Consider the following 13,367-nt stretch of genomic DNA (forward strand, 5'->3'; position numbering starts at 1 on the left):
TTTCTTGGTCCAGGGTTTATTGTGATCTGATCAGTTCCAAGGACCATGGCTTAGTGGCTCTGTGTTCTATACCCAGATCCACTGAAGCTGTTGTCCAATCAGCTCATGACAACCAGTGAAAAATGACCCATAATTCATCAAGGTGGATAAATATTTCAGTAGGCACAGAACATTCCAGGTCATCTATTCATATCCACCTACGTCTCTTTCCACAACCTCTACCCACAACCGTGAGGGAAGGCAACGGGCAACGTAACGGGTTCCATCAGTAAGTCGCTTAGCGGATCACAACACAGTAACTAGTGTTCACAACAAAAACAAGAGGCCAGTTGTGTGTCTCTCCACGGGATGAGACAACAGAGGGTTGTTCCCTGAGCTGGTCTGTAACAAGCAGCTGGAGTCTGGGGGGTTGTGACACCAGGGGCATAGCTTAGCGTGGGATCAGCAGGGAGGGAGACCTTTCCACTGCATAGGAGTTTATGAATGATGGAGGGGGGAGAGGCGTGCGGCATGCTACACATCTTTTAATAAAGGGGAAGGGCAGAAAATAGACTGTGTGAATGCCGGGCTGAGAGGCCCACCATTGTGTCACACGTCAATTCCTCACGGCTCCTTGTTCATAACAAGGCTCCAAAATGATCGGAAGCATGCGAACAAAGGATTTTGCTGAACGTAGAAGACAGAGATCCAGGTATATTTAAATGCAGTGGAATAAAGACTTATCTTTTTTCTTTTCTTTTTTTTCTCTTCACGTTCGAATACCGACTCGCTCACCGTTGTCGTGGCAACAAAGCCATGTTCCCCTCGCATGCCTCCTGCTAAATATTGAAGGCCTAAGATCTAGTTAGTTTGGGCACTAGAAGTGCCAAGGCCAAGGTTCATTATTATGAAACATAAGGACCTGCAGAAGCAGTTAAGATGAGCTCCTTGTCTAAAGGTTAAAAGCAGAAGCATCTTAAGATCTGGATTTAGATGTCAGACTCATTGAAATGAACAAAACCTGAGGTTTTCAGACTTGACTCCATATTAATACCACCTGAACTGCCAACATGTCAATGTACCACGTCACAACTTCATATCTGTCAGTGGTCCTCACAAACACTTACCTTTCATTTGAAAAACACACTTAAGCACACACTCCAGGGAGACAGACGTGCATATGTGGCACTTCTTGTAAAATATTTAAGATTCATTCATAAATCATGCGTCATCAGTTGAGACAAGCTTTACTTTCCTTATTTCCATAGCCACACATTTGATGAAGCTGTATTAGAAAGTATTCTAATGAGTTTCCTAAAGCCATCATTAAAACATACAGACATCCTGCTCCAACAATGAATAATCTGAATGAAAGAGGCATGATAAGCCAGTGAGACACTGGCCGTTTGTGGCACATTGAGAGAGTTGGCCCTACTACTGGGGGTTTTACATTTGGTCATGAGCTGAGCTGACAGATCTCACACCTTTGTCAAACAACGCTACAGGTTGAACACACAGCACACTGTCAAGAACAATTAATAAACAACCTTATCAACCAAGGCTACACAGAAGCAGAAAGACGCAACAAAGGATATCATGAAGTGAAACAACAACTGCTTTATTGTCGTAACACCAGGTCGTAAAAAGCATTAGGCCACAGGGCCAAGGGCAATGGCTTCAGCTTCCTGACCATTGATGGTGTTGCTTTCCCATGGAGTGCCTGTCGACGCCTCTATATCTGACCTTGCAGTCCTGCCATGACAGGATCGTATTGACCATCTCCCAGCATGTCCCCACATTAGCCCTGCCCATATGCTGGCTTCTTTGCATCTGCAACACAGATACAAACCCACGAAATCACCTGAATATTGTAAGTGCTCTCCCCCTCCTCCCCCAACCAAAGAAAGCAATAGCCCAAGTCTCTGATACAGATTCTTTAAATAATTCAGTGTTTCTGAGACAGAGCACATTATTGAGTTACGGAGCTAGGGTTTGGCCCAGCCCGTTATGAGAAATTGATATGTGTTGATTCCTTTCTGTGTGGGTTATGTTTGCCATGTGGAATGGGCTCATAAATAAGCTTCATACTGAACAAAAGCTTATTAACCATGACTTCAGGCTTACCTGAACAAAACCATTACCCTGGGGGTTGTATGACGACATTCCATTGATGGCACTGCCTTGGACACAGCTGATAAGAGAATGAGAGAGGAGGCTGGATGGGGGCTCCTTCATCAGCACGTGTGAGACTGTGGGCTTGTGCAGGCCCCCTTCGTCTTCCATTCTGATCAATAACTAGCGTTTCCTTGATTGCATGTGCCATCACGGAATGGAACCGCACGTGCACGTCTTGTCACACTGCCCCCCCACCCACCCCCGCATCACAACAGCCCGCTGTCTACCCTGACTCTGGGACTCCAGGAGTCACCGGGCTGATATAAGGAGAAGAGAAGACGAGGGAAATGGATATTAGCTCGAGGCCAGTGATGGAAGGCAGGAGTCAGGACATGAAGTGGAAAATAGAAAAAGGAGATGCCCTGTGGCGCGAGGCAGGGACGAGTATAGGGGGGCACAGGGGGACTGGGGGGGGCCCGGGGGAGGCTAGATAGGACACGCTGGCAGACCCAGACAGGGGATTTAGTGGCACGTTGGGCTTTCGTAGAACATTATTATCAGCCGGTGATCCGCCAGGCACATGGGCAGCCCTCAATCCAGTGAGAGAGGAAAACCCTGTTCCCCTGCTGTTACCAGTGGCCTAACCAGCTAAGCAAGGAAGTCACATGGAAGAGAACACACAGAAGAGAAGGAAGGGATCTCACTTCCATCTAATACCTGTATCAGATAACCGAGGGCATATATACTGCATGTGTGTGTGTGTTTGGAAAAGAGAGAGAGAGACATAGAGAGACATAGAGAGACACAAATACCAAAAGAAAGGATATTTTCCATGAACCATTAGCATTTCATTTCCTGTAACAAATCAGAAAATAGTGACAGATAATCTGATTCTAAGAAAAAGTAGCAGAACTAAACCAACCATTCGGATGCTGACACCTCAGCTGCCAGGCAGGTCAGACCTGTACACTGCAAACCAGGCCACATGAGGAAACAACAAAGATCTTGGACGAGATCCATCCTGTCATCTCTTTGCCCTCGTGTTCATCAAGAATCACCTCCACCTTGACTATATATCTGAAGTGCATACAGGTGACATATTTGTAAGAAAGCACCCGCTACATCCACAGACCTAGACAGAGCCATCTCCGAGGGTCTAACTGGTATGACACAACCCGTCGGCGTCACATCAGATCCCAAACACATGCTGATGGCTTTTGACAGCACCTACGAAGCCTCCAGTTTGCCCAGATAAAGCTGTTTTGGCAACATGCATCTGGACAGGGTGAGGGCTGCGGTGAGGGCGGGACAGAGCGGCACGTGGGGGAGCAGACTGGGGAGCGTGCACGGAGCTACACGGTGGGCTGGAGGACAGGCCATGGATGGATTAGGTGGTAAGCCTGGCAGAGGGGGCTGCCCTTTCTGGTGACATCCGCCTGATGGAGTGCTGTGATTAAAAAATCCAACTGACAGGGTGGGGTAGGTGTAAAGATGAGAGTGTGCGTGTTGTAGGAGATGAGGAACTGAACAATATTAGAACACAAGCGGGCAGGGACAAAAACATGTGCCACTGAGACATGTCACTGGCCCCCCTGACACTGAAACTAAACAATTCCAATATTCCAAGAAGTGCTTGCGCAGAAAAATAGGATACTTTTCCCACAGCACTAGGGAAGGTAGAAGATAATGTTGGAACTACTGCCAAGTAGAAAGTGAAACGTTTGCTCTTTGTAACTGGACAGAGTAGGGTGGTAGTTGGGGGGTTGGGGTTACAACACAAGCAAGGGCTGCATTATTCATGTGTTCATTCTTGTGACTGCTGCAACAGCAACGGTCAACAGACTTCTCATGTTCTATCTGAATGCCATCTGTAATTCTTGGATTTATAATAATCTTGGAGGCTTCGCGTTTCTTAAGGTGATGAGAAAGCTGCTTAAAACATAGGAGTAGCTGGAAGAAAACAGATTCTACAGACAGGCATGTTTTGGAAGACTTTTTCTACACAAAAGTTTCCCTAAGATAATGACACTGTTCTGCGGTTCAGTGATAACAATAAACGTTGGCCTTCAAGTACAACGACATGGGTGTTTAATTTGGGGAATGGTTGTATTTCTACGGCGGTGCAAAAGAATGGAAACTGCGATCGAAATCAGCTGCAACTGGCCCCGGGCAGACGTCGAAACTTCCATCATAGCTTCGCCCTTCATTGTCAAACATTCAGCGGTTTTAAGTCAAACAGCAAGCCTACAAAGTGTAGTACAATATTGATAATGTCCCTTAAGTCAATCAAACACATACTACAGTATGTGCCACCAACACATAACTGAGTATAACCGTGCAGCGTTCCTGTGTTCATTCATTGACAAGCAACCTGTAGATTAAAGTAAACGGATCTCCTTGTGTATTCAATCCGCCTGACCTTTCTGATACAGGGCACGTATTTTATTGAATGTAATGAGTGTGGATGTGAAGTGAAAGTAATAGGTTGGCTAGCTCCGTTTCAATAAGTGGATTTTTTTGGGCCCTGACTCAAAACAAACAGCGGTGATGTTTATGAAAACATCAGGAATTTTACGGATCTGACCAGTTTTGTAATATTTGTGTAACCGATTACACTAAATACAGTAAGCAACTTGCTCTTTCCTATTTTATTTGCATGACGTTAGTGGAGGTCAAAAACTGAGAATGAATGAGACAGTGGTTTTATTAAGCAAGCTACAGCAATTGCATTGCTAGGCATAGGTCTGAGACAAGATGACAGTTGGAACAGTAACAAATGCACAAGCTTAAAAAAGCAAACGGGTGAAGTTGGTGAGCTCGCTAACATAGCTAGCTGGCTGCAACTGTCAACCTGGAACACAGCAAAAATGTACGTTTACATGTAGCTAGCATGCTAGCTAGCTAATCTACTGCAGACTGCTGAGTACTTATTCAAGGACTGTCTGTCTTGCTGTAGATATTAACTCGGAGATGGAACTTAACATGAAGAATGAAGATATTCTATTGGTGACCGCAGTGATTATTTTCCGTACTTGCGAAACCCGTGAGGTACTCACCCTCCGCACGAGAGCGAAGATCGGACATCGTTCTCTGCACCGGCGGCATCTCTCCACTGAGGCGCCTAGCGATGGCACCTGTCAAAGCGGCTTTATAATGCTCCTGTCTTGCCTCTTTTCTCCCGTCTAGGAATTTCTGGACCAAATTCTACATTCAATGAGATAACCTCTCTCATGCGGACAGAAACCTAATATTTAACAACAACCGAGTTCATGAGATATACACATTCATTTGATCACGACAAAACCAAGTCTTCACGACTTCATGGGTTCCTCTCGCATCTCTTTGCACATTGGCGCTCGTTCCATACAAATTACACGGACCGAAAGCGGATCTCACATGAACTGAGGGACGATTCACAATATAGAGTGTACCATTGGCAGAGTAGGGGTGGGCGGGTCATTTGAAAATAATAATCTGTTTGTTTCGTATCAAAATAACTGGTGGTGGTATTTAGTATTCTAAAAGTAAATATTAACGTGTTAAATTTGAAGGTTTTAATTGGTCATATAGATATATCTTTTAAAAACGAAGGAAATGGTAAGGGTGTGTTACCCTGACAAGCTGATAATAAACCAGTCCAGTGGAGGTTCCCCACTGCAGTTTGTTCGTCGCCTGAAGTGGTGGCGGTGGGGTCTTGGAAGAAAAATGACGACTCACTGTTTTTGTTATGTTACTGTTTGTACGTTAAGTGTTTAAATTGACTTATTTTATTCATAAATATACACTGTGCAGACCGGTCTGTACTGTAGGTTCACCAACTGGTCCCAAATTGCACAATCTCGGCTGTTTTTACAAGGTTTTCTTAATTGTTTTTAGGATACCGAATGGTGCTCTCTGAAAAGGCGATATTGAAAGAACCACCGATGCGTGTCATACATTACTGAGAATAAAATCCGTAGTGCAGTTACACTCTCCACCTCCGATTAAACCAGTACGAATAAGAATGATAGCAGCATCAGTATCCTATGTTATTATGTGATTATTGTCTAGAGAGATGCTTAAAATCTAATCCATGAAGACGTATAGACTAGTCTACAACTTAAACCCTTTCAGATGTAACCTCACCTAACCGTCTCCATCATAAACAATATTATAGATATCGACAGCCCTCACAATGCTTTGCAGTAAACAATGACATTAGAGTGAAACCTGCATTATCTGCAAATGGAAAATGAGTTTCTTGGAGTATTCTCTGTATTCTGTATTACGTAAACCATGAAACATGATCATATTCATTATTAGTATATTAGCAGAGTACTGTATATGGTATACACGGTATACACATAGCTTCCTCCTGTTAACCCACTGATCTAAGAAACCATGTTTGGGTGGGGGAAGATAAACTTAGCAGACCAGCATGGATCTCTTGAGGGCTGAGCAATGCAGCAAGTGTGAACAAATAGTAAAAATGAATGGACTTTTGATACATTGGCATGAAACTGTGCATGTTTATCCCATATGGGTTCATTATAATATCACCCAGACATATCTGCCTCTTAAAGAAATGGGCTAATGCATGGTAATGAACTTAAAGGGAATAGTCATAATGAAAATGCATGCACATCAAGTATAAGATCTCTTGGACATGCATATACATTTAGTACTTGAGCAGGCGTTAAAGAGCATTCTGGAGACAGTTCTCTTCCAAAGATGTTCTTTCTACCTAATTCAACATCAGCACGCGGCACGCCACCATGGGGATTTGGGTCTATGGCTCCTGAGGTTGCTTGGCAACAGTGACAAGAAGCCTGCCTCCTCAATTGTGTGTGCGGTGGTTTCATGTTTCAGTGCATATCAGTCTAAATAATGCCTCACCCACCCTCCTACTCCTCTTCTCCCTGTCAAAACAGTGTGAATTTATAAATCTGTGTGCTTTTTATCAATGTAATTATGGCTTAATAACAATGCCCATTTGAATGGTTTATCAAAATAAATAATTTAGATCAGAATATGTCATAAACAACAAAATAAACTTTAATTTGAAAAGGATTTTGATTTAGAACACTTTTGATAAGGAACAACAAAAACAGATGTTGATGTAGTCACTTCTGACACAAGCACAACGCTTTTCAATCCATTACAGAGGAAATATTTCTATTTCCAGAATTCATATTTGATGTACGGTAACATAAATAAAAGACAATGTTAATAATCATGCAACTATTAAATTAACAAAGGTCCCTCATATTTGTTTTTCCATTCAGTAATAACAACAACTGATTACAGTTTTACAGAAAGCAGAAACGCAGAAACAATCCTGTATTCTTCACTTCCCCTGGAATATCACACAGTGGCCAAGCAGCTATCAGGGTCACAGTTTGTGTTCTGGATAAGACAGAGGCATGTGTATTTCCAGAATCAGTCATGGGAACAGGGCCACTCACCAAGTCAGTGGATAGCTGTGTGGCATGTGCTTTAAATCTATATCAGACTCAGAGGGTAAGGTCAAAGTTTGCTGATTACAAATGTTCTCTTCTTTGGCCGTGAGGCAACTCAGAATGTGCCTGATCTACTGTTTGATCTGAAAGCCATGTAGAGTATTTTGGCAGGGACAGATTAACCTACTCTCCAATACATCCTTAAGTGATGTGAACAGGTTTTCAGTATAGTTCTTCACAGTCTTTGTTCTATCAGATCCTGTAAAGCTGTAATCATTAGTGCACCGTTATGTTAAAGTAATGACAGGTGGGGCTAAAGCAGAAAATGAGCACAGTCTTTCATCGAACAGTCTTGTTTAATTATTACTGCCTTTTCTTTTTGCTATGGGACCTGCAATTATCTTTGCCTGGAGCTATAGTCAATAGGTCCTTTGTTTGACAAATCAACAAGACTGACCTCAGCCCAGGAAACCAAGGAATTTTACATCTGAACACACAAACCAAAGCCAAAGTGCTTTTGCGTTGTGATATATTGCACTTATCTACATTAATTTTTGGTAGCCAACCTCACCAAAATGTTTACTCAAACCCCTTTTATTTGCTTCACAATGATCGGTCTTTCATGTGCCATTATAACAGATTCATAATTTGTTATAATGTTCTGTATTAAAAGGCATTGATTGGTGATGTAAAAGGCAGCCCAGCATCCTCTTTGGTACACGTTTTTCAGTTGCTCCTTTCTAATTTCACAGTTCTTCTCTTTATCAGATAAGGAACTACCCTACATAGAAAGAGCTAGGCTGAACTAATGTATCCCAAATGAAAAAATACATAATCTGAAGATCCTAAACCCAAAAGGACCTGAGAGGAAACATAGAATAAAATGTCATGGCACAGGAGCCATGACCTGCATTGCAGGATCCAATTGTGTTGGATTCACTCAGAAGATGTCTGGCAGATATACAGTTCTCTGGTTCATGTTCAGTGAGTGTCAATGACTTTCCTGTTGAGGGATATTGATCTCTGGTCCAGGCCCCCAAGGCTTGGCTAAGAAGGGCTTGTGTCAATAAAGCCATCAGTCTTTGTCTCCCGCCCTGTGGGAGTGATAGGGCTACATGGCAGTTCACTGGAAATTTAATTGTAGTCTGCCCCCTAGTGGACATTGTTATGTTATCAAACAGGCTGAAGAAAATGGTCATGATAAAAAAAATAGTTTGATAATGTGAAGAAATGTCTAATGTCATCTCTGTCATGAGAACAAAGATGACGCAAAATTGCTGGCTTACTGACTATACGCAAGCATGACCTTAGTTGACCTTAGTTTCTTAGTTGCATGGAAACTGTGTTTCTATCTTAATTAGTGCAAGATTGAACATGATATAACGTTCAATTATCCTAATGAAAATTATTGTGTTAGAAACATTTTACACACATTCTCATACAGTCTCTGGTCATCAGCATACAATTGTCTGCATGCATGAGAAATAACTATGAATCAAACAGCACTAAGAAAATCATTATAGACTGTATATGAATGGTTTCTGTAAAGTCTGTTGAGGGGGACTAGCTAGACTACAGCACCATTGATGAGTCACAACTGTCACCATCACATGTTTTGGAATTCATGTCTGTGAGGATGTTTAAGTGGTCAGTTTATTAGTCTCTTTACTCATCTAGTGGACATTATGTATATCTTGAATCTAAGGAAGGCATATTGTACTGTCAAATCCACTGCACTCCTTCAACCCATTGTCTGTTTGCATTGTAGCACCCTAACAAAGTCCTGGTAAGCTCAAACGGACCATTCTGATGAGAGAGATAGGGCACTTAATGCAAAGTTAAATAGTTTGATTTACATGTATAACTAATACCATACTACTCTAAGCCCAAGCAAACAGGACATTAAGGTTTATCTTAAGGCACAATAACAACACCTGCTGCTTCCTAAGCTCACCTGTCCAACACAGCAGTGCAGTTCTTGACAGTCCAGTTCACCCCATGTGGGCTTCAATCCTTTAAAGAGACTTGGTGTTCTTATTGGCATTTAGCCACTTTACATTTGTCCTTGAGTGGCATTAATGTGCAATGACTCCACTCATAATACATGGTCTTATTGCCTCAAACACCAATGTACAAGAGACAACAAGGGTTACTGTGGATCAATGGAAGTTGGCACCAGAGCCAGAAACACATTATTGGGACTTGGGGAGTGTGCCAGTAAATCTTAGGGTGAGACATTAGGCTGTCCTCCTTGTCTTATCTCTCCTAATCAGCCGTCATGGCAACAAGCAGAGATGGAGAGGCCAGAGAGGGAAGGTCATCTTTGCCTCTGGTGCTATCATTTCTGTACCTGATGTGTTACCTTTGCCGGCATACTCTTCATCATCTGTGACACAGTAACGAGGTGAGGTGTCTCAGTGACAGTGTTGCATTGTGTGGCTATGACACATTATATGGTCTGGTCTACTTCTGTAGATGAAAGGTGCGCAGTGAACACCTGCCTTACCTACCTTTGTGTTGAGTGAAATAGCAGCCTCGCTTTACCTGAGTGTCAAAGGAAGGAGGAAGTGTGTGGACCAATGATAACAAAGGATTAACAACCCCTTTTGGTCATTGCTTTATTCACGATGAGCAAGTGTATGTAAATCGTGATAACATTGTTCTGAGAATGGCACAACGTCCTTACACATGTCTGGAAACAAGCTGGCTTTGAGAAGTTACAGAAAACAGTGTTGTTGTATAATAAATACATGGCCTGTGATCAATGTGTTCCCCAAAAGGGCAAATTACCTATCTAATCTAATTAAGAAGCCAAACTTGAAAGAAGTCAGCTAGGCAGAGTTACTAGTAGTTACCCGAGTTGACTTTTGTTGGGCAAGGCCAAAACTACTTGGGGTCATAAATTTGTTTTGACTCACAGTAGGCCTACTTCCTCTTACTGTGCTTAAATTGTTTTACTAATCCATTCTTATAAGGGGGAAGAGACATCTTGTTGTTTGATTCTTCCACACAAATTGTTGACCCATTCGTTTAAAGCTATTCAATGAAAGCTTCTGAAAAAAGTGTGATGAATAATTCAACCAGTCCTATCCATTTACTGGAGGTTGGTTATCTCAGTTACCATGGTAGAAATGAATGCATTATTTACCAGTTGTGTGAGTCTGACTGTAAGACAGCTTAACTTCCCGTCCTTTTTAGAACTGTTCAAACTGTGAGGATTACACTCTTAGTAATCCATGAGGAAAAAAAGAGTTTGTCTGGGGCTCAAGCTCAGCTTTGAATGAGAGACAGGACAGCGAGTGTTCTGGACAATGTAATCTACTACTTGTTTTGCGATGGAGGGGACAGTGGTGGCAGCAGGAGAGGAGAAGCCACAAAAGCGGGTGCGGTTCCGCGTGGCTTCGGGCAATAGTGGCCGAGTGTTGAAGGAGATTTTCAAGGATGAAGGGCCTTCTGACTCGTTAGATTCTGACTGCACCAGCAGCTCGGACGCAGACCGCGCTAGCACCCCTTCCACTAGCGGAGATGCTAACGGACACCTGTATGGGTTTCTGGGGTCAGAGCTGGACGACAGTGAGAGTGAGCCGGACGATCTGCTCATGTATGTAGGTGCCTCAAAAGACAGAGTGTTCAGCACTAAGCGTGTCAACATCCTCAGCAAAAATGGGACTGTGAGGGGAGTCAAGCACAAAGTCAGTGCAGGTCAAGTACTGTTTGAGAACCTTCCAAATGATAAAGGAGTAAGTATACTTGGGGATGACATGGTGTCATACACTGTATGTCTTTGGTGCATTTCATTTTTATTTCCTTTCCAAATTGTTAGATATAGGATTAATTGTATATGGTATCATGTAGAAACATGCATTTCTTTTGTAACCTGTAGCCTAAAGAGTTTCACTATAATATTGGAAAATGTTTCATCATGATCTGTTAATTTTTGTGTGAGGTTAAGGCCTTTCATTGTCTTTTACTGGTACATGTACTTTCATCAGGACATGGACAAATGAACACAAAAGAGTACAAGGTCACCGGACAATTAAAGTTTAATGATGCATTCCGTTAAGTGTTTCGAGAAAGGCTAATCAGGTTACTTAATTCTTAGGACTACGCTTTCTAGGCTCTTTTCATAATGAAGTATATTTATTCTGAAGCAACAAGTAGTATGAGGGGAAATGATTGTGTGGGTGCATAATATACAGAAATATATCTCACTATAAAATAGCCTAACGCAGTGACAGGATACAAGATCTTGGCAGGTGTCAAGTAGGATTACCTGAGATACTCAACGGTGCCGTCACACAGCACTGCAGTGTTGGGTTTATACTGAGAAAAATGTGAAAGAAACCTATGACTCAAATGTCATATGTATTGAAGTTTTGTTATTCTTTTTGACAAGTGAAACATTGTAATTCCTCCCAACAGTCTACCCTGACAGTGGAGTTTGGCAGGATAGTGATATACACCACAAGCTTTCGTGTTGTAAGGACCACTTTTGAGCGTTGTGAGTTGGTCCGAAAGATCTTCCAAAACCACAGGGTCAAGTTTGTGGAGAAGAACATCGCCTTGGACAGTGATTATGGGAAGGACTTAGAGGAACGATGCAAGAGAGTAGGAGAACCTCCCTCATTACCAGTTGTGTTCATCGATGGACACTATCTTGGGGTTAGTGTCCTAATATACTTACCTACCTAATTAAAATGCTCCAGATCAATGAACTTGATCTAATCTCAGAAAACAAGTGGAGTATTGACACTATGGCTGACTATGTTGCAGGGTGCTGAGAAGATACTGGATATGAATGAATCAGGAGAACTTCAAGACCTTCTAACAAAGATTGAGGTATTTATGTTTACCAATCAACAGTCCACACATTTTTGTTTTTGTTGTCCAGATTCTTTAAATTACGTTTTGGTTTGGAAAAATGTAACGATATGGTGGTCATATGGTTCAGTCAGCTAAATTAGGAATTACTATACAAAGCTAATTCAGCGCAAAGGTATAAAATCTATATACTGCACCACAAAACCCTGTCTTCAAAGCTACCAAGGCTTTGTCTGCAAGAATTTAGTTTTATTCTAATTAGTCTCCAAACCAGCCGGCAGCCTGACTGTTGATGTGTTTCCCCAGAGGGTGCAGCAGCCCCACACGTGCCAGAGCTGTGGGGGTTTTGCCTTTGTCCCGTGCCCGATGTGCCATGGCAGCAAGATGTCTGTGTTCCGCAACTGCTTCACTGACTCCTTCAAAGCCCTCAAGTGCACTTCGTGCAATGAGAATGGCCTGCAACCCTGTCTGAGCTGCAGCCAATGAGGACTTCAAGTGCCTGACCCCAACAACCCCCAGGTCTTCTTTGGCCAAACATCAGCCTGTATCTAAGATCTGTTCTAGAAAAACCATGGCTTTTTCCTCCATGGGGATTTATTATTATCAATAAAACTGCATTTGTAAGAAAATGTGAATCATTGAACTGGAATCATCTATGATATCTATGATCTGGCATGCAAAACTTCCAGAGACATGTTCTGCTGTTTTACAAGAACTTCAGAAGACCTATGCTTTTAAACAGTACCTCAGCCACAGCTGGGCACGATAGAGGACTGAGTTGCAATACAATCACTGATATGCGCAACTGTGTAGCGGTGGAGTAAGCTGACCTCCAATGACCGTAACCTTGTTAGATAATTAACACCAAGGTGTCTCCTTAACCAACCATGCTTCCAACACTAATCCGAGTGCAGTGAGGTGGGAAAGGGAAAGTACACTGTATCCTTGTTGTGCCAAGCTAGGCCTTTTACCTTAATGGTGGGCCTAACACATTGTTTTTGAGCAGTCATCATA

General features: G+C 42.5%; 2 protein-coding genes and 1 long non-coding RNA gene across 5 annotated transcripts in view; 1 reads left to right on the top strand and 2 right to left on the bottom strand.

Annotated features, from left to right (window-relative positions):
* atp8a1 (ATPase phospholipid transporting 8A1) overlaps positions 1-5,480 on the bottom strand; it is an 87,035-nt gene extending 81,555 nt beyond the window's left edge. For all 3 annotated transcript variants that reach the window (XR_014748401.1, XM_084692210.1, XM_084692209.1), the window contains exon 1: positions 5,151-5,480. Coding sequence is in view for 2 of the 3 variants with exons in the window: in XM_084692210.1 (XP_084548336.1) it covers positions 5,151-5,199 (49 nt within the window). In the remaining variant the exon portion in view is untranslated. The remainder of the gene's footprint in view (positions 1-5,150) is intronic.
* Positions 1,574-2,295, bottom strand: LOC146302568 (uncharacterized). Its single transcript, XR_014748502.1, has 2 exons — positions 2,104-2,295; positions 1,574-1,809 (listed from the first exon to the last, which is right to left on the bottom strand). It is a non-coding gene; the product is annotated as an uncharacterized LOC146302568 (long non-coding RNA).
* Positions 5,481-10,867: 5,387 nt separating the features above from the next.
* Positions 10,868-12,919, top strand: grxcr1a (glutaredoxin and cysteine rich domain containing 1 a). Its single transcript, XM_084699096.1, has 4 exons — positions 10,868-11,272; positions 11,955-12,194; positions 12,306-12,371; positions 12,660-12,919. Exons 1-4 carry the CDS (start codon positions 10,868-10,870, stop codon positions 12,837-12,839), a joined length of 891 nt encoding a protein of 296 aa, XP_084555222.1. The 3' UTR covers positions 12,840-12,919.
* The last annotated feature ends 448 nt before the right edge of the window (positions 12,920-13,367 follow it).

The sequence above is a fragment of the Hypomesus nipponensis genome, chromosome 1, assembly GCF_054491055.1.
Source record: "Hypomesus nipponensis isolate SF chromosome 1, ASM5449105v1, whole genome shotgun sequence".
In the NCBI taxonomy this organism is placed as follows: Eukaryota; Metazoa; Chordata; class Actinopteri; order Osmeriformes; family Osmeridae; genus Hypomesus; species Hypomesus nipponensis.